The following is a 26,155-nucleotide window of genomic DNA, read 5'->3' as shown; positions in this document are numbered from 1 at the left end:
GTTTCTGATATCATTTCCATTCCATGGTAATTTCATGGTAAATTAAATCTGTTTAAAGTTTGTAAAAAGAGAATCCTAATTTTGTCCAATGTGTAAAACGCAGACGCTCACTGTTTTCGCCCTCTCGCTGCTTTCTAACGTACTGTACATGATTCACATGTGAGCAATCTTCCACTAGCATTGCTGTGTGCTTAACTTTGTTTTCTCAGGAATCCCACTGGCAACTGTAAAGGGACAGAAGGGATTCGCTGACAGGAAGGCGACAGTGCCGACACGCAACTGGAAAGATGTGAGCTTGAGAGAAATCTAAGCACTGGAGACCAGCTCAGCCCAGGCACCTGCAGACATGGATGTGGCTCTGTGATCGTCTTCATCTACGATGAGCTGTGGTTGGACACCGTGGTCATGCCAAACGGATCAGCTACAGCTGCTGTAACCCCACAAGGGGATGAAGGTTTGACAAGAAGAGGCCTATGGAATGAGTCTGCCCCTCATAGTGTACAGCATCCTGGGCTATCAGACAGTCCTGGACTGGCAGCTTCCTCACAAAACCCACATGACAATCCTCCTAGCAGATCCACCGCAGGGAACTGTGAAGGGGACTCTGAGAAGGAACCGACACCTGGATCCATTTACAGGGAACACGTTTCAGGGGATCCTGGTTTACAGCAGGATGTCCATAATGAAATGTACCCTGAAATGCATTTCTTCAACTTTTATATGAAAAATTTGTGGCCTGGTTGCAGCCAAACTCCAACAGCTGGAATGCTTTGAATATCAAACTGCCTTACGAACTGACCTGCAGTTTCAATGCATTCCAGGCCCCAGGTGTTAAATGCAGGATGCAAATGTATAAATAAGCTGATTTTGTCTTTAATGTTCTCCAAACTAGCAAACATGCTGTGCTTGGAGTCTCAGACTCCAGGGGGGTTGGCAACAATAAACAGAAAACCCTACATAATGCATTCATTTTGGAAGGTGTCTTGAATTATGTTTCACGTTCAACCACACTTCTCCAATAACCACATCCATATGATTAATATCGGTAGGAGCCCATTTCGACTTGAGACATAGTCTACAACTCCCTAAATGAAGGGCTTCACATAACTTGTAGGCAGATATGCGCGTTTTCAATAAAGATTTGCATGTTTTCATGATCATAATAAATCAGCTATAGGATATTTACCTACAGTATAGTGGGTGAGAAAAACCCTGCTACCAAACATGTCCACCTTGTGATGGTACGTCTGCGTCTTGTATGATATATTAAAGCACTGGCATACCAGTTACAAAAACCACTGGTTGTATGTTTTTTTTCGGTCTAGAGAAGCAGTTTAACTTGAAAATTAAAAGGCTTTCCTCACTTACTCACTTACATAATCCTCATATAAAGCTCACGTACATGATGCCATGAGAGGCCAGCAGGTTGCTACTGACTAGGTCCTGTACTTTGTGCATTATTACCAGCAAAACAGTCCGAGTACAGCAATGTGCCAATGAAGGTTCATTTCTAAAGAAAAATACCTGTTGCCTTTTCGGGATTGTTGCACATGAAACACAGCCAGCCTCCCGTTTCCTCACTGTAGCCAAACAAGTCATAAAAACGCGCCTCTTCCAAACGCGTGTGCAGGGCTTCCAGGTCCTGCACAGAAAGAGCACAGAAGGGGCTGTGAGTCCTCTGCCATTTCCCAGTTTTTCCAGTGGGAAACAGCATGGGAAGTAGGTCAGTATTGCTCCATTTATGACATTTGCAATAGAGAACAAGAAGATCAGGAACACTAGAAAGAATTAAATGTCATTACTCAGTTATGTACCTTATTGGTTTCACTACCCTATGTCACTTGTGGGCTTTTTCAACATGCCCAGGCACGGTTTTCTAAAGGCTTCTAAACGTGTAACTGTCTTTCCTTTCAGAAGTTCGCTCCCAACACATCTTGGTTAGTGTACATCGCCTCGGTTCAAAAGTCACGCCCCGGAGCCCAAATCATTAGAAACTGCGCTTTGGAATGCTAATAGGCGCATGAACACTGGGGTTAAGTAAATAAGCGAAGAATGCAAGATGTGACATTTCATTTTATACTACTTGTCCATCTGACCTCTGAATCGTCCCATATGATCTCTGATTGTGAAAATCAGTCATGCACATTCTGAAATCGAGTGCAGTTTCTTAAGGGATAAGTGATATTTTTTTTAAGCTGGGATAACATGAGAATGCGTGACAGGGGCTATCTTATTTTCTAACATACCGATATCAACATCTGTAGCAAGTTTCTTTTTCTGTAAGAATTGCTAAATACAGAGGAAAGGGGTTGTTACTGTGCACGTAGCTTATTATGGTCCTATGAAAGAGTGCCCTTGTTTTGCAATGCAGATACATCATTTGTGAATACTATATCTCCCTCAGTACAATGCATGAAGAGCCTGTGAGCCAAATGAGAAATAAACCCCACTTTACAACAGGCCTCTCCTGCTTAATGACAGATTTCTAGCTCCTAGAAATAAACAGTAGAATCGAATTCATTTTCTTGTTTGTTTCACCACGACTGTTGCTACCCTTATAAGAGCTCACCCTGCTGTACCTTTTTTTATCTTACTCCAGTCAAACGACACAAACACATGCACTGCTTTGTATATTTTCATTCAATCCACATTCTTTTAAGGTACACACTTCTGTTTTAGAAATCTCAAAGGGCAAAGTACACAAAAGAATAATTTTTTACCAGCAAAGCCCCATGAAGCACACTGTCGTTCCTTTAACCACTTTCCATTCCTCGATGAAGAAAGTGTGATAATGTCACAGGACTAACACCCTGCAGCATCTGGAAACGTTTTGTTTCCTGGCGTTTCCTCCAGGCACGTGTCGGCGTTCTTCACTGAGCTTGATGAGACCAGTATTGAACTGTAATCTCAACAGCGCTCATTCATAAACTTCCACAAGTCCGTGTCCATTCTCTACTAATGAGGTCCTCTGTTCCAGGTTCCGACAAAAAAACTGCTTCACAAAAATACCATTCTCGCATTGTCAAACATCGCTTCACACAAATACCACTCTCACAATGTCATATTTTTGATGTAAAGTTTATACTTCTAATGGAATGACATGCTAGCTGTTTTTAAGAATGTTGACGAGAATACATTTGACTGTTTTTTTACTGTAATGTTTGCTGAAAATACCAGTGATATTAGAAGTAAGTTGAATAAAAGTCAGTGGTATTAAAAGGGCACCTAATTAAGTCAGAAGTGTTTAAAGCCTTTAGGATAATGCTCTCAAAATTAAAAACTAATTAATACTAAACACCTTTGTGAAATACACATAGAAAGCATTAGGAATCAAATCTTATTACACAGCATGAATAGGGCAGATTTACACTGTTTGTTTATAAACAATTGTTCTTTCTGGCTAGTGTGATCTGTAACGTCAGTCTGATGGCTTTCTACAAAGCCTAATTATTACAAACCCTAAAAACAGATGTGCTGTGGGCACAGGATGCAGGGACTAAGCAGCTCGTACTGCGGCGATTCATGTTCTGCAACTCAAAGATCAATAGTGTTATGCACCTTCTCAGGCCTCAACAGCACTATCAAGTATTATCTACAATGTCATGGTATATCATTCCAAACATGCTATGTGTACTTGAGGATTCAGGACTCAATACCATTCTAATCCTGCAACACTTTCCCAAGGATCTCCTCTAATACTGTACTGTATGTGTTCTCACTTTTTTTGATAACAAACATGAGAAAGTAAGTACAAAACAGGTACAACATTGCATCTGCCAGAGGAGCCCCTTGGAATTTTCTGCCAAGGGACTCGAGAAGTGAATGAAGAATTTGTATGCACTCTGAGACACATTACCAGGAACTGTGTTTTCACAGAAGAGCAGTAAAGCAAACAGGCCAATCATGAGCAATTGTTTTTCTGAACATTATTTGAGTAGATAGCCTCACAAAGAGACGAGAGCATTTTTCATTATTTTGTAGAATCTACAGTCTGGTATGAAGTATTAAGTTATTTTAAAGCTGACAAATAACACATTATAATTAATTCCTTGTTAGACATAAATTGACTTTTGGGGAAATGCATTTTGAGGCCCTTTGAGGCCATGAAATCTAATTAATGCTATATATCTTACTCACTTTGGATTTAGTACCTGCCTTTGAGAGAGCACGATAACTCCCTGAAACATGCCATTCACATTATTCAGAAATAAAATAAGAAGAGTCGATAAGACTTCTGAAATGATTTTGACACAAACTGCAAGTAGAGAATCTATGAGAGGAATGTACAGTAGTTCACAGAAAGTATATGTGCTTATTCTCTCTGAAAAACGAGAATTTGAATTGCACAGGCTAAATTAGTAACATCTGTCAGAAAAGAAGCAGCCTCGTTTCAAATAAATCATTTGGTGAAATTTTTATCCTGCCCCGTTAAAATCATCAGAGATTTAGAGATTCGTAATTCTTTCCAGGTTTACTGGCAAACACGAAACTCAGGGGGCTTAAGTGGGGAAAGATTAACCCTGTGTTCATATGCCTGTAACTTCTCAAATAAGGGCCCTTGCTCATTCCTCTGTAAATGGGAACAGAAGTAGCACCAATTGAATGTCACTTCATAGATCCAGCTCTGTGCTGGAAAACGTATACAAATATTATCTCTATGAGGTCAGTCCCAGGTTTAATACAGTGGCATCTCTCACATTCTGTAGGAGACTTGATCACGTGGGAGGTTAAGAAGCACTGCCTTACTCAAACTGATGAAATGTGAGCTCATCATGTTTTGACAACTGGACAAAAGTGGGAAGTGTGCCGAAAACAATCTCCTTAGCTGTTTGAAGGTTGTTTGGATATAACCGTATACCCCAGATCTCTGCTCTTTTTTAGAATATAACAAAAGTAGCCACTTTCATGTCATTATTACAGAAAAAAAAGAAATGACTTTTGCTATCTATGTTTTCCGGTGACTTCGTGTCACAGGTTTTGCATCTCCTGCTCTGTGTATTCTGTGCTCTCCTCCCTTTCTATCCTGCTTAGATTGTGACATGCCCTGTTCTAAATGTCTAATCCAGTGCCCCAGTGTTATGGTGACAGAGGGCACTGTGCTATGGGAGTTGCTGTCCATCAGATGAGACATTAAACTACGGTCCTGACGTCTTGGACTCTTTAAAATATCCCATGGCACAGTTTGAAGGATTAGGGGTGTTAACATCACCATCCTGGATAGATTCCACTCTGGGCTTGTGCAATCTGGACTAACAAAAGTTCTCCATTGATTTAACTGGAGGAATCATCTCTTAGTTCTCCACCTGGATATGAGAGCTGCACAGCTCTATGTAAAGCCCTTTGAGAATTAGGGGACTGAAATGTGCTTTATAAATATAAGGCAATTTATTTTATTATTAACAACTGTTATTGTTTTTTATTTCTCCTTAATATTTGCATGATAGTATACATATCCATGTACCCATTTCCAATATTAAATACATCATACTGTATATTTCCAATACATCTCGTACCTCCAGCAACCTTATTTACTGCATCTCTTGCAGAAAATGCCCAGCTTCTGTATCTACATTGGTGAGACAGGAAGGAGACTGGGAGACCTTTTCAGGGAACATTTCAGGGCTGTGAGGATCAAAGATCTTTCCAAGCCCATAGTTTCTCATTTGACCTCTAACAGGCATGATCATACTGATCTCTCCGTCTGTGTTCTCAAAGAGGGATTTCTCAACTCCTATTGCAGAACGACATCCGAAACCAAAATTATCCTAAAACTAGGATCCCTTCTCTCAACGACAGACTTGCTTCCTTCTAAGCCTCTCTATTCATTTGCAGGTTTTGACTTCACACCTCTCTTCTCCTCTCTCGACTTCACACCATCTGAGTGCCCACTCTGCTTCTCTCCTGCTCTCACCTCCTCTCCACTCCCGGCTTTTGTTCTCCCATACTGTATCAGCCGCTGACTTTCCTCTCTTTCTCACACCCGAAGAAGGCTCCACAGCCGAAAAATTGTGTTTCTTTTCTTCTCTTTTCAGCATAGAATAAACCTTTACTTGTTCCTGACAGAATACATAGCATACAGAGAATGCTTCTTCAATGGACTTTGAAATACAGTTTTGCTTTTAACTATGCATATCCATGCTCATCAGATGAAGAAATTAGTTGCACAATCTGCAAAGCAGGCCAGTTCTGTTGATACAAACCCAAACAGATAGAACAAAGGATGACTCAAAATATGTTATCAATGCTCTTTACTGTATATGCAAAACATGTAAGAACTGATGTAACGGGAAACTGACTCAAGTTTACAGATGACGCTGTTCTTGGGCTTTTGGGAAGTTTCTGATCCTCAGGTCATAATGTCAGAGAGGCAACAAAAAGTAAATGACACTTTAAACCTCATGATACCAGCACTAGTAATTCACAAAACGTCCTTTTGAAAAGCAAGATACTAGCGATCACAGCAGGGATATTGGAGGTAAAGCTCTGAGGGGGGTGCAGTATTAAATTTTAACAGTTTTTATCGTGCACCCCAGACAGCTGGTGCACATAGGCATCTTCAAACCATTGGAAAACACATAATGGAAAGGGGAGGAACGGTCCTGTTGACGTAAACTGAAGTAAACTCTCTAAAGCCAAGTCTGTTTGCATATCTTGATGTGATAATATTTCTCTCCATTTAGTTCCAGTGCAATTCCATTCCACCACCATAATTTACTAATCACAAGACAAATGGATTTTGAAATCAGACAGGTTTATGGTTGGCTGAAGGTTGCATTTACACAATGCCTGTTGGTCTGTCCACATGGGTGTAGTGCCCAAATTGTAACTTTTTAAAGCTAAAAAGGTTCTAATACTGACATTTTTTATTTAGGTTTCCTAAAGTGCTTCATCAGGTTCAACAAAATGAACAGAACTCTCTTCACTGAGTCACGCTTCTAATAGGAAACAATTGCAGAGAAAACATACAATAAAACCTGCATATAGTAGCTTTTGATTCACACAGGAAAGGGGCACAACTGAACTGCACGAAACAGAGAAATTCAAGAACTAAACTACTGTATACATACACTACAGTACATGGCATATAATCACCGATAACACTGAAAATCCAACCAGTTAAGACCTTCAAAGTTATTCTTGACAAGAATTCCATGACAAAACTAAAAAAAATAAATAAAAACATGATATGATCGAGTATTTGTTTTAGTTAAGAAGTTCAGTTGTGACATAAAAGATTCAAGAAAATAAAGACATTTGTTTGCAATGCTCATTTGTTGTATTTTTATGCTTTTCACAAAAACACAGCATAGATTGTCCTGCCTTGTATATATATTTGGGTAAATATATACTGTATATATATCTGGGATTTGGAAGGGAGATGCACATCCAGGGACCTGTGGAAGGATAGAATATGACAGATTCTTCCAAGGTCCTGTTGTGAAAGCTGAGCTGCGTACTCTTCTGTTTGGGAACACTGACTATAAAAGGAAGCTTTTGTTAAAACTTGGATGCTAGCAGAGAGACGACAATTTTGACAGTTGCATCAGAGCGAGAGAGGGGGAAATACATCGTTACTTTGTAGAAATCTGTGTAAAAAATGTGATTTGTTAATGCCAAAGTGACGTTTCTAATCCTTTCAAGATGGCAGGGGCTACAAATTCCGCAGCCGACCTCCTGCAACTAATTTAGTTGTTTTTTTTCACAGAAAAGTACAATACTTTAAGCCACAGTAAAAGCCTCCCAACCACTAAACATTTACTTCCAGGTGGAAATAATTGCAGAGCCTCACAGCAGGCTTGGACAAAAAAAAACCCTATTGCTGATTTAATTCCCAGCATGACCATTCCTAAGTACCACCATAAACCACTGACATAAGCTACATTTGCTTCTGTAATACATTAAGAGTAGCTGATTTCGAGTGGTCAGCCTCCTCAAAGTCATTGACAAAGTCAACCTAGTGGACAGTTTTGCAATCAGCAGTAAAATTTGAAACAGAGGACACAAGTGGAGCCCATGGAAATAAGTTTTAAAACCATGTACAGGCGGCACGTCTTTACACAAAGAGTGGTGGGAGTCTGGAGATCTGGAGAAGTGATAATTGTTTTAGCTGCTCAAGAAAGGACATGTCTGCCTTACTTAATGAGAAATAAGATAAAAATCATTTTTTTCTATACTGTAAATTATTGTTTATGCTCTAAAAACTGTATAGTGTTGTGTTTGTCTGATTTTTGAGAAACCCAATAAACAATACTGCAATATTAGCATATAACAGAAGCTGTTAGTTAGTACATTATTAATGCATTACTCACTCTTCACAAGGATTCTAGCTCCTTGTTATTACTTGCCCTTAAATATCAGATAAAGATATATCACTGCTATATTACCCTTATCTCAGAACACAGGTAAAATGTAACATTAATGTGAAATATTCAATTCTATGTGTGATATGAACTGGAATAGCTTATTTCTTTAAAAGTGTTGTCTCTTGTACTGAGACTCTGATAATCATAAATGAACTAAAGAAAATAAACCAGCACAAGTTAAGAACAGGAGTGAATCATGCATGATATTCTGTATAAAGAGCCTTGCAGTACTACATACTGAACATAATGCACTTTTTCTAAAGCCTTGCTTTAGTTTGCAGCACTGTATGAAATCCCAACAGCAGGCCTTCATTGTGAATATCAACATGTCTCTCAGTTCTGCCATGCTAAATATTTTCTTTAAAAAACGGTGCTTCTTTGATCTGTAGTCATCAACAGGAAGGTGATTAGCTAAGTAATTTTTTTTTAAAAGCATATGTTTTCAATTTAAGTCACATCCAGTGCTGCTAATAAAAAACCTACCTGAAAAAGGCAATGCGTGAAACAAACAATTTGCAGAGTATTCTGCTCACCACCACTAGAGAGGCCAAGCTACTGAGTAAAGGTATAATATTGGATATATTGCCTTATTAAACAGGATTTAATTAACATACAAATTCAGCCAGAGCAAGATATTAATAAAATGATGCAAAACGTACTAGAAATGTTTATGAGTACAACTAAAATGTTGAACATTCCCGTCTGTTGTCACTCTGTTTAGACTACATGTAGTATATAAACGTCTGGTTTTGAACACATTTAAGCAATAATTTGGCTGAAAATCTCCCTTTTTAATTTTTTTTTTACTTTCTTTACTGTTAAAATCTTTGAATTTGTGAATGAAAGAAAAATTTTAAAGTACCGGGAGAGCCGAAATGTCCCTCTTGAGTAATGCCACCTTCGTTTGTCAGCCACACTTACATCATCCACTGCCAATTTTCCGTTCGCTTGCACCAAGGCTCCATGAATGCGGAGAGGGAAAGCTAATAAACGTTGTTGTTTTAGGACAGGGATTCCTGAATTAAGGGATTCATTAACCGAAAGAATTTCCAGTGGGGAATCGTTCAGAATTAAACCAGACCGGTGATGATTTACCTTCTTGTAGGGGAAAGCAGATTGCATCATGGCAGTTTCGAAGCTGTGTGCTCCCTTTAGCTGAGTCTTCTCCCACATCGACTTCAGAAGCTGCACCGCTTTGTCATCAGAAGCCAGAGGCTCACAAGACATACTCTAAGAAGAAGGAAAAGCCCAGCATAAGAGCTCTGCTAAGAGAAAGGATAGTATTGAATCAGCTAAAATAATAACACCTGGAGAAGAGATATTTGAAGAGAGTCCTTTAGGACTTTTTCCCTATTAACTCTGATTACAGAGTGATGTGGACAACTGTAAACTGCCTGCAGAAACCTTAATTAAAAGCAGGGACTGTGCTTAAATAGGTAGGTGGTGATACTGTACACCTTCATGGCTTCAGGAAGTGTGGAGAAATGGCAATAAGTGATGACAACTTCCACTGCCATTGTCACACAGGTGTGTGGGCTGGGCTGTACGACTGAGAAATAATATTTGAAAAGGGGAGAAAGTCATAAGTTCAGGGACTTTTCTTTTCTCTGTTGTGGCTAAAATAATCAGCAAATTCCGATCTTTACGTTCTGCACATACTGGGCTCAAGTGGAAGAAGCATTGCCTGCGACTCCTCTGACAGGTTTTCTTCAGCTAAGAGCTACAGTATTGAATCTACCCTCACAAGTAGAGCTGTAATGAACAGCAGCAGCAAATGCAGTATTCATGGCTGATATTGACAAAAACAAGAGGAACATATCCTATCAAGTTTGATGAAATGTGAAAAGATGTATTGACCCTGTGCCGTGAGTTTTTTACTTTTTACAGAGTATTGGGCTACCTGTGTCTGAGTTTCCTGGGACATAATCAAGATTCATAAATCCTAAATGACTAATTGTTTAGCTTTAGCTAGGTAAAGACAGCCTGGCTCTGCAATGAGTACAAACAGGAGTCTGACCTGCCGGTACAAGAGCATGATTTGGATCCAGACTCTGGGCTGTCTGCTGCTGAGAGAGAAACTGGACTTGCTGTAGAGACAGTACTGTCCCTTCATAGGACAAGAGAAAAAGAGCTTTGCAACACAGCTCCTAATGGAATCTGAAACAGAAAGGAACATGTTATATGTTGCCTCACATTACAGGCGCATTTTGAAGGTCGTGGAGTGCTCTATGGACATTTCTTGAAAATTGCTTTTCATCCTGAGCTTAGGAAAACATTTTCCACAGTGCTGTAATCATAAAACAGTTTTGCGTGAGCACAAATGGGTCAAAAGTGCTTATCCCTACACTCATTTATTTTTCCCTTAAAATAGTTTGTACATACTGTAACCTTTTTTTGGTGGGGGTCAAACAGATTTGTCTGAGAAGCAGATTGGCCTCTGGCACTGTTCCAGTTTGTCAGTGACCCCAAACAATGAAACGTCCAGCAAATGTAACAGCTGCATTTGTTAGATGATGTTTTCTTGGTGTGTTTTTTGTCAAGTCTGTTGTGAGTTGCCACTTCATCTTCTCTTAGCAATATCTCAGCCAAACGTAACGTCCAGTAAAACAGGAATACCTTAGTAGGGACAGTTTCACCGCACTAGAAGCTACTGGAAGGAGTTTAATGTTTTGTTATTAAGCCTGCAATACGTAGATTTAGAAGTATATATCTGTGGGCTCATAATTGTTTAACACCTCAGCATACTCCTGTGCTCTGTAGTGCAAGGAGGTCTGTAGAAGTAATATAATCCCTCACATGGCAACAATTATCTTTCAGAAATGAAGGTAATAACAAACTTTCTACAAATTACCCCATACTAGTGCAGGTCATAGGTGTCTTTCTTTGGTCAGAATCTATTTCAAATACTGATACACAAACGGGTTAGATTGGGGAACTCAGACAGATCTTGGACGAAGACAAAGACCAAGTCGTTCTGCATGGAAACTAAATGCACACAATATTCCACGTTCGTAGCAGTGGTAATGTGCAACAGCTGTTCAGTTCTGTTAAGTGTTAATCACATGAAAACATCAATGACTCTGATGCATTATTTACTATACACATCACATTACTGCCAATCCTGCGAGCTAACAATCGTGACTGAATCTGTCACAAAAAATATTTTCAATTTTGAGTGGCTGCTTTAGAGTTTGCAATGTTGCTGTAAGTTTATATTTTAAGCACAAATCTTTTGCAAACACACCATGTCTTGTTTCTGCCCTACAGAAAATATTTTATTCTACTAATCTCCATAGAAACAGAGAAACTTAATTACAGAATTAAATTGTTGATAACTTATTACAAATGAATGGGTGAACTTGGCATTCGATCATCAGCTTTTCTGACAGCACATTATTTTTGAAAATATATATATTTCTACAGCTAATCAGCAGCATATTTTGTTAATATGAATCATTGGAATTTTCAGTTAAATAATATTTTTTTTTACTATTTCCAAAAATCACTCTGCATCACACAGGGGGCATTGGAATGCATTAAAGCATATCCATTTTATATGTTTAGAATAAGCTTTCTTTGTAAATGCAGTTACTGTAGGTGTAAAAAAAAACCAATATCGGAGAACATCATTAATAATCACCCTATGTGTGCAGACAGTGAGCACTTTAAATGGCACATTTTATATTTTAAAGCAAAGAATTACTAGGAATGGTTGTGGTGTGAATTACTAGTGACCATAGTTGAATTTCAACAAAGTTGAAATTATTTTAAAGTGCTGTTTTAATCACAGCAATAGCTGGGCACAGTCGTTTATTATTATAGGTCGGGCTTTTAGATTTGAAATGTATTTACTTCTTTCTCAGTTTGGTAGAATTACAAGCTAGACACTTGCCTTCGATAATGCATTGCTCTGGAACTGGAATCTGTTTTACCATCTCAGCGTAAAAGGCCTTCATTTTGCTGAGGTTGTCTCTGAGGTGCTGCCACAGTCGATCTTCGTTCTGCCCGTTGAGTGCGTCAGTCTGGGCGTTGCTGCCCTGACGACTCTCTCTCACGCCGTCTGCTGAGCTGTTCCCTTGCACAGCTGTGCCACAGGACTCCCGCCCTGCAGGGGCCTCTGCGGGACGTTCCTCTCGGTCTGATCCCAACGGCAGCCTGCAGCTTTCTCGGCTCGGTGACCTCTCTGACAAACACACCTCCGCTGGCAGGTCTCCGCCGTCCTCTTCCTGACTGTGCTCCGAGTTCATTGATTTTGAACGCACTACGTGAAGGGCCAGGCTTTTTGACCTGCAACCCAAACAAAAACAGTCAAGGTTCTCCAGCTCAGGGGATTAGAAACAAGTTTTACATTACAGGAAACCCAGTTTTGTAGGACATAAAAAAATCACATAATAATACAGGCTTCATTGGAGTCTGCCATTGCTGGAGGTTATCTCAATTTCTGTTCAATGCCCTGAAAGTACAATACTTGCCCCGTGTAACAGGCCAATGCCCAAACAATATTTCAGAGACTGTGAGAATATGTTAATGTTAGCATGTTGATGCTACTTGCCTATAACTATTTCAAAATAATTAAAAAGTCCTTATAAAAGAAACTGTGATAATATGTTATTTAGTTATGATATGCAGAAATGACTTTATGGTCACTTAGATTTAGGGAACCTTCAGCCAGAAATCTGCTCTACCTAAACATATTTGTGAGCAAAAGAAAACCAGAGCGGTTTACCTGTTAAACCTCATTTCTTTCCTCTCCTCCTTGGCGGCCTGGCTGAGGCTGTATCTGCGGACAGGCCCTGGGGTGCTGTTCTCACTCATCATTTTCTCCTCAAAAGCCTGGATCTTTACCTGCAGCTTCTCACTTTCAGCATCATGCTTGACAGTCGGGTTCATCTCGCAGGCCTTGGGCGGATCTTCAGCCTTGTCCTCAACCCTGGGGTCAGACATGTTTTTAAACAACAAATCAGCCCTCCATCAACGTCATAAAGATTCAGAGCCTATCCCAGAAGCACAGGGCACAAGGCAGGACCGCCCCCTGGATGGGATGCCTGTATGTCACAGGTCACACACAGGCACACAGGGACAATTTACAGACGGTAATTAACCTAGACAGCATGACTTTGGAAAACGGGAGGAAAGTGAAACACCTGGAGAAATCCTATGTTGACCAAAGAGATCATACAAACTCCACACAGACGGTCATGGGTCATGAATTGAACGCAGGACCAAGGACGTTTGAGGCAGCTGCTCTAACCACCATGCCAGTGCTCCACCCTATTAATCACTGGATTAATGTAGGAATCGATACATCAAAGGAAAAAGTAATAGGTTTATTCCATACTGAAAAAAAGAAGAAAAAAAACACAACGTTTCGGCTGCTGAGCCTTCTTCAGGTGTGAGGAAGCTGAAGAAGGCTCCCACCTGACACCTGAAGAAGGCTTGCTCACACCTGAAGAAGGCTCCACGGCCAAAACATTGTGTTTTCTTTCTTCTTTTTTTCAGCATTGTTCCTTTGCAGCCTACGCATGCTGACGTAGCTATCCGCCTGTACTACTACATCGATACATCAATATCAATCGATTTTGATTTTCAACAACTCAACCACAAGGGCCTACGCGAATCATGTTACAAAAAGGTCCAGTACAAATAAGAACAAGGGAGAATTACAAAGAAAGTGCACATCTGTGATCTAAAGTTTTTCTTCCGCAGACACCTGAAACATTTTTGGGTGTACCCAAATATTCCAGTTCAGTTTTGTAGAGCTACTATTGGCAGCATGTTTGCATTCTGTTTTGCAACATGGTTTGCTAGAACATTACAAACTCACAAATATCATCAAGAGAAAATTGTCCAGTCTGAGGTCATAGAATGAGACTTCCCATTTCTTGCAACAAAGGACAGTGAACAGTCTCTTAATAAAATTGAGATTGGCATTGTCGATCAGTCTCGAAAGTCCAGTTTGTAACCAGTTTCAGCATTTACAGTCTGGCTGGTGTTATGAACCCATTAAAACAAGCACCCATCATTTTAAAAAACATTCTCATCCTTCTGCTATACAAACTGCGCTTTCTTAACGCTTGTAAATTGCTTGGAAATGTGTTGTGCAAAGTAAAACCTGTTTCTGAATGGATGTGTGCCGCATTGATTCCTGGAGCACTATGTGTCACCTGGCAGATGAAGTATCTACGTATATTGTACGTGTTAAAACATTGCAGAAACAAATGATGTAACCAAATACACTGATTCCTGTTGAGGGTCACACCATCCTGAATGACATTACGGATGCCCAAGGCACAAGGCCAGACCACTATGTGAATGCAGAGCAAGTACATGCACCTGTGTGCACAAAAACACAGAGACACCAATGTACCATCATGACTTTGGAAGACAGGAGGAAACCGGAGGAAAACCCATGGGCACCCAATTCTACATGCTTACAGTTTCAGCTCAGTGTGGAAAGAGATAAGTCACAGTGAATGTTGGGTTCCTGAAAACAAACACAATAAATATTTTACAGTTTAACATGTCTAAATGACACTGAACATTACAATTTTCACTGAGAGGGTTAAAAGCAGCTGTCTGTAAAAGGGAATAAGGTCACACAATGGAAAACCATATTACTTCATTTTGATTGCAATAACAAAATCCCACAAAATTCCTGTTAATTCAGGAAACATCAACAATATTGCTGAGCTATGATATTGCATGTCACTGGCCTGTTGCCAGTGATGATCTGACACGAATGTTACAGGAACTCAGTTTGCATGACCTTGCCTTTTCATTCTTCAATTAGAGCACGACTCAGAAACCATGAAAACACCCGCCCACACCACCCTTTGAAAAAGTGCATTTGGATCAGAAAAAAAATGTCTGCCCTTCAATTTTTTATTTCTTTTGTCAATTTTAAGACAGACACCATACCCATCACAGAGGTGGGTATATCCCTAAGGCAAAACATAACCTGTAAAGAAATTACAGCATTGGCCAATACAATGCAATGTATCTTCCATATGCGGCAAGAAACCAGACCACAGAAAAATATCAGATAAATACATATTACTTTCTTATTGATGTTACATTGAATAATTTTCCTCATTTCTTTCTAAATTCCTACAATTCTCTTCAAATGACCCAAGATGCCTTGTCTTCAAATAATGAGGTTTCTAAGCCGATTGCATGGAATTGCATAGAAATGTCCTCAGTCACCAAAGAGAAAACCATGTCTGAGGGTTGCAAACATGCATATTCCAAGCATTGCTTTTATTTGTGAGTTGCAGTAATGGCTATGTATGACTACTGGTTTCTATGATGCATAATCCTGTGAATCTGCCTTATCATTCCAAATTAAATGCTAAAAAAAATCTTGTCTCCTATACTATTGGAAATAGAGAAAATAGTTCCGGTCTCCCATGGACTTTCCTTTCCTTCAACAATTGTTTTCTGTAGATTTCTTGGCTTGAGATTAGAGAAGCCCTTTTCAAAACTCAAAGAAGCCCTTCATTTTTGCCAAGGGATATTGACAATGGAAAGACAGTCAAAGGAAAGTAAGGTCAATAAAGCAACTGTCTATATGTCAAAACATACATTGCCACAGTCTTTTCAACACTGCGCAGATATACACAAGAAAAATAAAAGGTATAAAGAGACACTGTACATAAAACATTAAGGAAAGAACATATTAGAGCATTCTGCTTCAATCACTATTTTGGACAAGCGTCCCTCATCATTGAGAGGCAAAGGGATACAGAGAAGATAACCTGTAACAAGAGACCTGTAACACACTCTGTGGTACCTGCCTTGAGAGGGAATGGTCTGATTCCAGCTTCTGAACTAGCAGCTTGGCTATGGCAGTGAAGCTGTTGCTCATGCGGTAGACGTCCTTGCTGTAGGCTCCCAGGATGCTGCTGAAGGCATCCGTGATGCCCTTGATCTCCAGCAGGAGCGTGTGGTGAAATGCGTGCTCCATGTTGGCCAGGGTAGTCACAAGGTACACAAGACAGCTCCTGGCCTGCTCCTGGGAGGGCAGATCAAGGACATTATTCTACACGTGACTTACTCTTGACTTTCTTTTTTTGGCAGAAACCTTTCAAATGGCCACCAAATTCCTTTGCCAGCTGGTTGGATGAGGGTCTGGTGCCCTGTCTTTGTATTTCCAGGCTACAAATTGGGATTGGCCTCTTGCAATTGGTATAAAAGTGTTAAGACTCAATATGCAGTATTTTGTAGTTTCTTCCCTTTGCACCCCATTTTATGCATTACAAGAAGGTAATTTTTAAACCTGAAATACTGCTTATCTACAATGTTTAAATATCACTTTGGATTTTTTTCATTCCATATTATGCGATTCCCACCACTAGCACCAACTGGAGTGACGGCACCTGGGTGAACAGCACAGAGTTTCACGAAGCCTGTTTCTGCACATGGCACTCTGGGATTACTCCATTATTATAATGAAAACCAAGAGCAAACAGAACTAGAATCAGGTGGAACAATGTCGAACACGGCCTCACAGTGGTTTGTGTGTTAAAATGAGGACTTTACATTAAAAAAACAACTTAATATTTAACAACGGGACACATTAGTGTAGAGCAAACAGAATTCACATTGATTCAGCTGTACTAACAAAAAATCCCTGCCAAGTCAGTTTCATAACTGACGTCTTACATACCAGTAGTTTTCAGCCACGCGAAAGATCCACAAACTCATCAAACTTGGTCTACTGGTAAGACTTACAGTGTAGGTGGGTTGTTTCGGATTTGTTGTCCTTAGCTGTGTGTGACTCTGGGACCAAACTGTTTTGTTTTCATTTTCCCATTGCCATTGCTGCGACGAATCACAAGATTTAAGTATTCAGAGAATTTCCTCTGTCTATTCACAGTAATCTTTCTGTTGCCATCTCTTTCTTTCTCACACACCACTATGCTATGAAGCACTTGTAAAATAGTTCAGTGCTCTAGTAAAAGAACACCTACTTATATTTATTTTAATTTAATCTGTAGACAGTATCTGATTAAAGTCAGCAGGAACGGTTGTAGATAAGCTTAGAGATTCAAATATCTCTAAAAACACATTGCAACAAACTGGATAAGTCCATTTGCCTGTTAAAACTAATGCAAAAGTAGATTTCAAAGTGAAAAAGGTTTCTTGCACAGATGAATATTTCCAGGTCATAACAAGTTGATGACCCATATTCATGCTAAAGTATCTATTATCTGGTACAATTCACTTTTTACAATTCTTTTCTCTTTTCTTTTTTTGTGAATAAGGCACACTGAGCTTCTTTCTTCATCTTTCTTATTGTACTGCTTTACATATGCCTACATACATGTTTCTAAACACTTGTTTTTCTTTTTATCAATACTATGCTACTATGGAAAAAGCACTATTGAGGGTAGGAGGAGAGAGAGTGGGGTAGGAGCGATTGTATTTCTGAATTTCACCATCTGTTTGAAACTAGCCTTTTGTAGGCTGCAAAGGAACAAGTAAGAGGTTTATTCCTTGCTGAAAAGAGAAGAAAGAAAACACGTTTGGGCTGTGGAGCCTTCTATGGGTGTACCCGAAGGCGGCTCCACAGCCGAAACATTGTGTTTTTTCTCTTCTCTTTTCAGCGTGGAATAAACCTATTACTTGTTCCTTTGCAGCCTACGCATGCTGACGCAGCTCCCCACCTGAACTATCCTTGTTAAAACCTAATAAACCTACTGATTAAACAAAACATTCTCCACTCATGCTTTTCAGCTTCGCAGATGGTCAGCTATTTAAAAAGGCACAAAATTTAACCTGATTGTACACATTACGTACCGAGCCCACTACGATTTGTCTCAGAAAACCATCCAGCTGGACAGATGATTTCTCCCACAGAAAAAAAGTAGTCGTCTTTGTATGTTTCTCCTCCCTGTGCTTCTTGGTCATACTGTTAAAATCTATGTTTACAAATATTTCTTTTCCATTGGCAGGATCTTGAGAAATAAATACGCATGAGGGTCTCCTTATAACAACAGCAGTAGACGGTTAGTTTCTATTCACTTTTCAAATCCTTCTCATGAAAGCAAGGTTGGGCAATATTCAACACAAATAAACTAAAATCTGAAATCATTTTTATGACCTAAAACATAGCGAGAAAGGAAAAAAAACAAAGTAATCAAGGATGTGCAAAACAATGTCCAGCAAAAAGATACCTGCACTGTAATTGGTTTCATTCACTTAAAAAAAATAAAACAAACTTTAAGAACTGTTCACAGCATAACTGGGCCCGAAGCATTTTTTAAAACAATAGATGAATTTCCACATTGTCATTGTCTTTGTGCAGTGTTTTATAAGATCTGATATACAACATGTGTTTGAGTTTCATGAAGAGGCCTGTGTTCCCCTAAAAAGAATTTTATTTCCAACAATATGTCCTTTGCCTTCTGAAGTCTCCTATTTGATATCATTTAGACACTACATACAGCACAAGACATGTTTTCCAAAAACCAAGTTTTTTTTCTGAACAAAAATCTAAATTTGTTCAGCGTGTTTATCACAATTAACTTCATTAACATTCCAACCACAGTGTAGCAGTTTTTTTGGAGAAACCCTAAAAAGAATTTTCTTTCATTGTGAGTAATGAGGATGTGTCTTGTAATTCTTATGAATTGTTTTAATTTTAATGATGCATTAAATTTGACATTGTTATTGTCGTTCATTCCTTCACTCATACATTCATACCAGAGCACCTGGAAGAAAACCATGTGGCCACATGCAGAATGTGCTAACAGCTCACCGGGCTGTAACTGAATGAATCACAGTGTTCTGTCCAAAGGCCCAAAACAGCAGAAGGAATCAAACTGAGTGACGCTTGCTAGAAGATGTCTGTTTAATCATCCTGCAGTTTGATCACCTGGATTTTTAAGGACAGCATTTTTAAGAGCCATATGCTGTGCAACCTTTGTAATAAATACATTTCTAGTCACATTTCACAGACTGTGGCATTCCAAAAGCTCTTATTAAAACAGGGACGTTTTAATTGAAATGCACAGTTCATCTATACAAATTATATTTGTATCCAAAGGTTAGCGGAATACAAAAAAGACACTAAATTAGGAGTGTGTTTTTAATTCCGTTGCAGTGAGCTTATACCATCATTTTCACTTCCTAACAGAACAACACCTTCCTGACACCTGAGCCACAAATAATCTTCCTTAACCAAGCCCTATCTCCACACTGGAAGGGTTTCTTTGAGGAATAAAATAAATTATTTCTGGAGAGAAATAAGAGAGCTTACCTAATTGTTCTGCCTTCCAAGTCTTTTTAACGAGAGGTTCCAGAGGGAGTGTTAGAATAATAATCAAAACCATTAAGAAATGAGTAATACATTTCACTGATGGACTGAGTCTGTCTAGCAGGTTTTTTAAACCTGTAATGTAAAGATGTCAAGTAGGAAAGGTTAAATCTTTTTTCTAGTAGTAAACTCTAGATACTCTATCAAAATACACACAATTGTCTCACCTTTGAAAGGAAAAGAACCAGAAAGACAGCCTCACCTCTAAACTGTTATTTGAATGGTCCGACCTTTCAGTAAAGCACAAAAGCTACTACATGTTCTTTGGGAAACAAAAATGTCCACCCACACTAAAATCTTCCCCCTCTAAAAAGTTACACTAAAAAGTCAAAAGCAAATTGCTCCCTTCTGAAGGGAGTTAATAATGTGAAAACACTCCTTTGCCTATTCAAGATCACGTCCTGTACTTCATTTACATCAGGACATTTTCTGTATATAAGGGGTGGGGCTGCACCAGTAGGCACCTTTCCTCCTCCACCAGAACCAAACTAATACCCCAGTATGGAGACAGGAGACACTGTGCTCCAATGCTAAACCCAGTTCTTATATATTAAAAGATCCAATAGTCCTGTTCAGGTCTAGGGGTATAAATCCTGGCGTCCTGTCTCAGTTTCCCCTTAGGCCTGAACTACCTGAACCAGCTAAATTCTCCCTTAATTCGGTTGGTGATGTACAGTGGTTTCTCACTTTTCCACTTTCTGCTGTGCAGGGGGACTGCTAGTGCTAAATGGCCACAAGTGTCACTCAGGAGGGGTGTACTTGAGGGGTGGGAGAATTGTGTAAAGTGCTTTGAATTCGTTTGAGATGAGAACAGGGAATTATGATGAAATTGGTGTTAACTGGAACTGGTTTAAAGGAATTTCTAAAATCACAGTGGCAGCAACCGATTCTGCAGCGAGCAAAACCACTTCTGATAGTCAGTTCAATCATTGCCTTGAACACGAGAAAGGTTACAAATGAAAGGTGGCCATTATAACAGTCTTGATAATTTTGGATGAGTTTTCCCCTATTAGCGTCCTGTTGCTCACTTCACCATTCTGTTTCTGAGCTCTTTCAGAACTTTATGTTATTATGTTATTATGATGTTTCCTAATTAATAAATCAAAACTGACTTCAAACAGTTTTTACAAAATGTAGACACCCTCCTACATTCGGCAAGATCTTTCCATGGCTACATTGTTTTGTTTTCCATTTTTAGGACTGAGAGCAGCAGAACACAGGGACGTAGCCCTTCTGCTCTCTGAGCTGTTAATAAGGTAATTAACTTTTATGGCAGGGTGTGAAATTTCTGACCAGTCTATTAATAGTACACCGCGTACACAGAAACAATGCCTGCTTTTACTGAAATACGTCATCTGAGGAACTACTCCATGTTTCCGTTTTCTTTAACTGCTTTATCCTCGGAGGCCCACAGTGATCTGAAGCTGTTCCAGTCAGAACTCCACACTGGACTGGATGCCAATCTCTTGAAAAACATATGCAATGGATATGGATGGTGGGTGGAAGCTGGAGCACCTGGAGAAAACCCACATGAACAAAAGGAGAACATGCAAACTCCATACAGAAAGACCCGCTCCAGGACAGAGTCTAATCCAGGAACGCTGGGAGGTACCTGCACTTACTGCTACACCACGTTGCCACTGTTGTACTGTTTCTTTTCAAGTTCCTCCCTAAGTCTGCCAGTGAGCAGACACTTTCTCTTCTCCACTCCGTGTCACTCAGTGTTACACAGATAAAAAACACATACCAACAAAGGAAACAGCGTGTGTCACCATCCTACTCCTACTTTCAAATCACAATTTTATGTTAATTCTAAGGGTAGACACAAAATATTAAAGACAAATACACTGCAAATATTATAGTATTCATTTTGAGAAATATATCTTATTGGTCTACATCAGTATGATGACAAATGTACCGAGTTATGAAAACATTTAGCAAATAATTTGAAATGATTTGCTCTCAGCATTCATTGTGCCTTTGAATATAAAACACCTGTTAACCAGCCAGGCTACTTTGTGGGAACAGAGAAAGAGGACCTCCTATCTGATAATTATTCCTTAAGGCTTTGAAAGTCTTTTTACATTTCATCTTGCTAAAATCTTTATCAAAGCACCACAGACACACAGGGTATTAGGTGAGCTGAATACTGGAAGAATAATTTCCTTAAGTATAATGGCAGAACTTCAAAAAGGAACATACAGAATTGTGTAATAGCAGAATATCTTCTTGACATTTAACTTGGCAATGTGTTCACCAACTTTTACAAGTCAGTGATGTCCAATACATTTACTTGGACCATTGTGTCCGTTGAACATGATACTTTTTTTAAAAGGAAGTGTTCTGTTTTCAATGAAAGGTTTTAAAAAAAACATATAGAATTACTACCCTATCTCATTTCTCCTCTGCAGATAATATTTTATAGAACATTTTTATGTTCCATTATCTGTAAAAAAAAAAAGATGAAACAGCATTTGCTTTCAGCGTATTTTATCAATTAGGTTGCATCATTGTCCAAATGAGAAGACTTGTCCAAAACAAACTGAAGCCACCCCAACAGATGTGTTGACTAAAGCAGACTAACATCAAGAACAAAGAGGAGAGTTTGCTTAGGATTTATAGATCGAGTAATGCACAGTGAGGAACTGAGAGTCACTAAAATCTCAGCATGCTTAGGGCTGTAATGGCTTTGACCCAAGTGACCTCTGTACAGTTCCTGTGCTAATCACATAGCAGGGATAATGTTTCATGTGTACCACATGGATACACCCACTAAATTAAACTGGCAGAAGGAGTTCCGGTTTTTATATCAACATGATCTGGACACAGACAGCGTGCCAGTTGTTGGGGGTGGTGGCAAGGCTCTGAAAAAACACAGGGCAAGCCATCTGTGCTGCAATCTTATTTTGTGAAAAACTTCAGCCAAGCGTCTGCCTTTCGTCTGCTTACTGAGGTCGTTTCCTGCAAGTCTTAGATGGACACAGTTCAAGGCAGCACCTTTGAATACAGCACCCATGAAAGATAAGGCGCAACTCCCACAACATAAGAACATAAGAAATGAACAAGAGGTCATTCTACACATTTAGGCCATTTGCTAGCTGGTAGCTAACTGATGCACGGATCACATCCAGCACAAAAGAAGCCAGAGAATCATTTTCAACAACATGGCTTGGTAGCTTGTTCTACCCTCCCACAACCTGATGTATAAACTTCAGAGGAGATCAGCAAAGAGCCCTGTTTTAGCTTCAGTAAAAGAGGACTGTTTCAGCTTCAGTAGCTCCTGTTTCTCAATCTAAGAGTTTAGGGCATGGAGAGAATTTAAATGCGGCTCCTTGTTCTGTACTTTATCGTGCATTTGTGACTGAGGGACAAAACATCTGATTCTCAGTCAAAGGACCAAATTCTTTAACTTCACAAAATCACTGTTAATTACTAACATTGTGATATAAAAACATGATCTCAAGAACTATAAAATATACAACTCTTTACAATTCGCAGTGCAAGTCTGCTAAGAATAGGTGCACAGCAGAAATAGATCTTTACAATTAGTTTTACACAAAGCAGTCGACTGCACCTTTCTCTTTGAGCTTTGATTGACTAGAATGGGTGAAATGAACAGAACAATACCTCATCAGTGCGTCCCACAGCACCATAGAGTTTTGCAATTTGTCCAAGGAGATTTGGAAACTCGTTTCCAACTGCCTTTAGGTTAGGAAGGTAATGGGCAACAACTGAGGGGTTACAGAGCGAAATTTCTACCAGTACATTAAGGATGGAGTCATTCACACTGGGGTCATTTAGGTAGCTGATTAACGAGGGGACAGAGGAGCTCAACTCCTGGAAAAAAAAGAAAAAAAAAGACACTTTAGAAAACAGTAAAAGTAAGATATCCAGCTGCTGCAAACTAGTCAAGTTTTTATGGCAGTACCTTGGCTCATGTATAACTGCAGGGGGCCTTTAAGTGTTTCAACAGTTTATGGGACAGTATTCGCAAAAGAAAAAGTTCCTCTGACACATACAGTACTGCATCGTGAAGGTTTTCTCCATACCACAGTCCCTCAGGAGTAAAAGCAACTCACTGCTCATTGGCTGATCCAGAGCCGCCTACCCTTCAATGTTATTTCTTTTACTAACAGCAGTGGTTTTAAAAACACTTCATGAGGCTCCAAAGAGATCAGAGTTTAAGATATCTTTTTGTTTCTGTGGAACAGATTTGCAATTGAAATTTTTTAAAGGGTCAGCTAAACAAAACTCTACAAGGGATACAATGACATCTCAGCATTCTTTGCTGTGTTAACTGCTGTCCAGCAGTAAACGATCGTGGTGTGTTCAAACATTTCCAAACCTTTGTGCTATCTCGATCTTTATCAAGTGAGTGATCTTCAGAAGAAGGTGGACAAAGCCCTGGGTAGGACTGAAGCCCAACAACAGAACTGAAGAGAGACAACGTGTCCACAGCCTGTGTCTTTTCCACTTATCACTAGTTTAATCATATATATTTTCTTCCATCTTAATACAGTATAGAATTCTTGGTTTAAATTATATTTTCAGATTAAAATATCAGCACATGTGGTGTATTTTAGGACTCATCTGCTAGGTGACACATGTCACGTTAAATACCTGAGGGTGTTGCTTGGCAACCACTTGCAGAAGTCTGAGGAAGTGCTGCTGCTCAGACTGGTCGAATTGTGACATCAGCACCACCAGATCTTGTATGTGACTGTCAATGACGTCCGGCTGCTTCTTGTATACAGAAGGCAATACTCGCAGCAGCATATAGTTACCTGGCGTAAACAAGAAAGATAGCAATTTAAAAACCATTCATGAATTAACAACAAAGTCAGTCCCTGGGGTTGGAGGTATCTCTGTGAAATGTGGACTAGATCCACTTTACATTTGACACAATGTCAGCCTCAATTTGGGTTCTCTCCATATAAATGCTTCACAAAAAACCTGCAATGTGTCTGTAAAAATCTTTCACGAGGCTCGTTGAAAAGTCCACACGATTAGTTTAAACGTTTTGATTTTTTTAAAGAAGTGTAACATAACACATTGCCACGAGATAGTGCAAAACCCATTCTGAGGTCATGCATATAAAGGTCATGTGATGTTCGGTGAGTTCTGCACAGTTGTGTGCCATCAATTTTTTATGTTTAGCTTTTAGCCTTCCACTAAAATTCATTCATTCACTGATAAGTAATGCAATTGCTCTCTCCTTAAAGCCTAATAAAATGCACATCTCTGGTAGAAAAAAGGGAGCACGCTAACTTATAGTCTGTCTTTCAGTGATGTGTTTGATCACAGGACAATGCAGGACCTGCTCAGCATCAGCCATCAGTACTGGAGAACCTCACCTTTGTTGAGAAGTGGATGCAGTTCCTTACTTCCACACAGAAGTGTGGCGCTCTACAAGCTATAAATGATTCAGCAAGCATTTATACAAAAACAAAGGTGCCTTTCATTTTTTTCTTCATTTTTTTCATCCATTCTTTTAAAAATATTAAACTACATCATATGTAAGACACATGCTTCATGTAGCCCAAAACATGGTTCAGTAAAAGGCATGTAATTCTCCTGGCAGCAGAGCACTACGCAGTATGCTTCTGACAATAGTTTAGCATCTGGAAGCAATCCCTGAGTTTTCCTATTGGGGATGCATTAAAAGAGCTCTATTAGTAGTCAAGGAAAACGTTCATCATAGAGTGATAACAAAAGCTAAAGAAACAGAGAGTATGAGCACATTTGAAAGTGGTGTCTTAGCTTCTACAATAGGAGATTGAATGACAATCATGTTACAACATACTGTAGTTATATTACAAACAGGTTCTCCTGTATTTTAAGTAAAATGTGTTTGCATAGAAATTACTATAATCAAGGAATTAAAAACTAAAAGTCATATAACCTACCTTTATTTGATTGTGAATTAGCCTCAAACACATTGTATTTCTTTTACAAAGTATTTTACATAAAACACGATTTGGTCCGTGTTTGAAATTCATGTATTTCTTTGTTAGTCCTTGGAGAATACCCTTCTATCATACTGTATATAACACGCTTAAAGTTATTTTCATAGATAACTTGAGCTCAGCTCACAGCTCATTGATTGCAGGATTTTCTTCCAAGAACGTCATTTTTCTACATTTCCGAATGTGAATCCCACTTCCTTTGCTGAAATATCAGTGATTGATACACACTGTTTCATTTTTTTATGAAATTTTTATGAAAAGTACTGTTCATGACAAAAGCCAAACGCACAAGTTGAGGGTGAGTGGGAATACCTTCAGAGGAAAAGCATACTCAGAAAGATTAATGTTTCAGAAAATAGGACTGATACCGGACATGCTGAAGACGCATTTTGCTAAGAAACACACAAGACTAAGATTTAGAAATGTGGGCTCATTATATATGATAAAGTTAAAACGGCACATTAAAAAGACAATGAAACCGGAGAGCATTAATGAAGATGAGGCCCATC

General features: G+C 39.2%; 1 protein-coding gene across 1 annotated transcript in view; it reads right to left on the bottom strand.

Annotated features, from left to right (window-relative positions):
- Nucleotides 1–26,155, bottom strand: part of veph1 (ventricular zone expressed PH domain-containing 1) — a 61,685-nt gene that overhangs the window by 10,997 nt on the left and 24,533 nt on the right. The window contains exons 5-12 of the mRNA XM_088913868.1: nt 24,301–24,464; nt 23,308–23,517; nt 16,157–16,374; nt 13,090–13,293; nt 12,256–12,650; nt 10,381–10,520; nt 9,459–9,593; nt 1,525–1,642 (exon numbers count right to left, since the gene is read on the bottom strand). Of these exons, the coding sequence (XP_088769994.1) occupies nt 1,525–1,642; nt 9,459–9,593; nt 10,381–10,520; nt 12,256–12,650; nt 13,090–13,293; nt 16,157–16,374; nt 23,308–23,517; nt 24,301–24,464 (1,584 nt within the window). The remainder of the gene's footprint in view (nt 1–1,524; nt 1,643–9,458; nt 9,594–10,380; nt 10,521–12,255; nt 12,651–13,089; nt 13,294–16,156; nt 16,375–23,307; nt 23,518–24,300; nt 24,465–26,155) is intronic.

This window comes from Atractosteus spatula, chromosome 4, assembly GCF_055471065.1.
Source record: "Atractosteus spatula isolate fAtrSpa1 chromosome 4, fAtrSpa1.hap1, whole genome shotgun sequence".
Taxonomy (NCBI): Eukaryota; Metazoa; Chordata; class Actinopteri; order Semionotiformes; family Lepisosteidae; genus Atractosteus; species Atractosteus spatula.
This window is presented reverse-complemented; position numbering and strand designations above follow the sequence as displayed.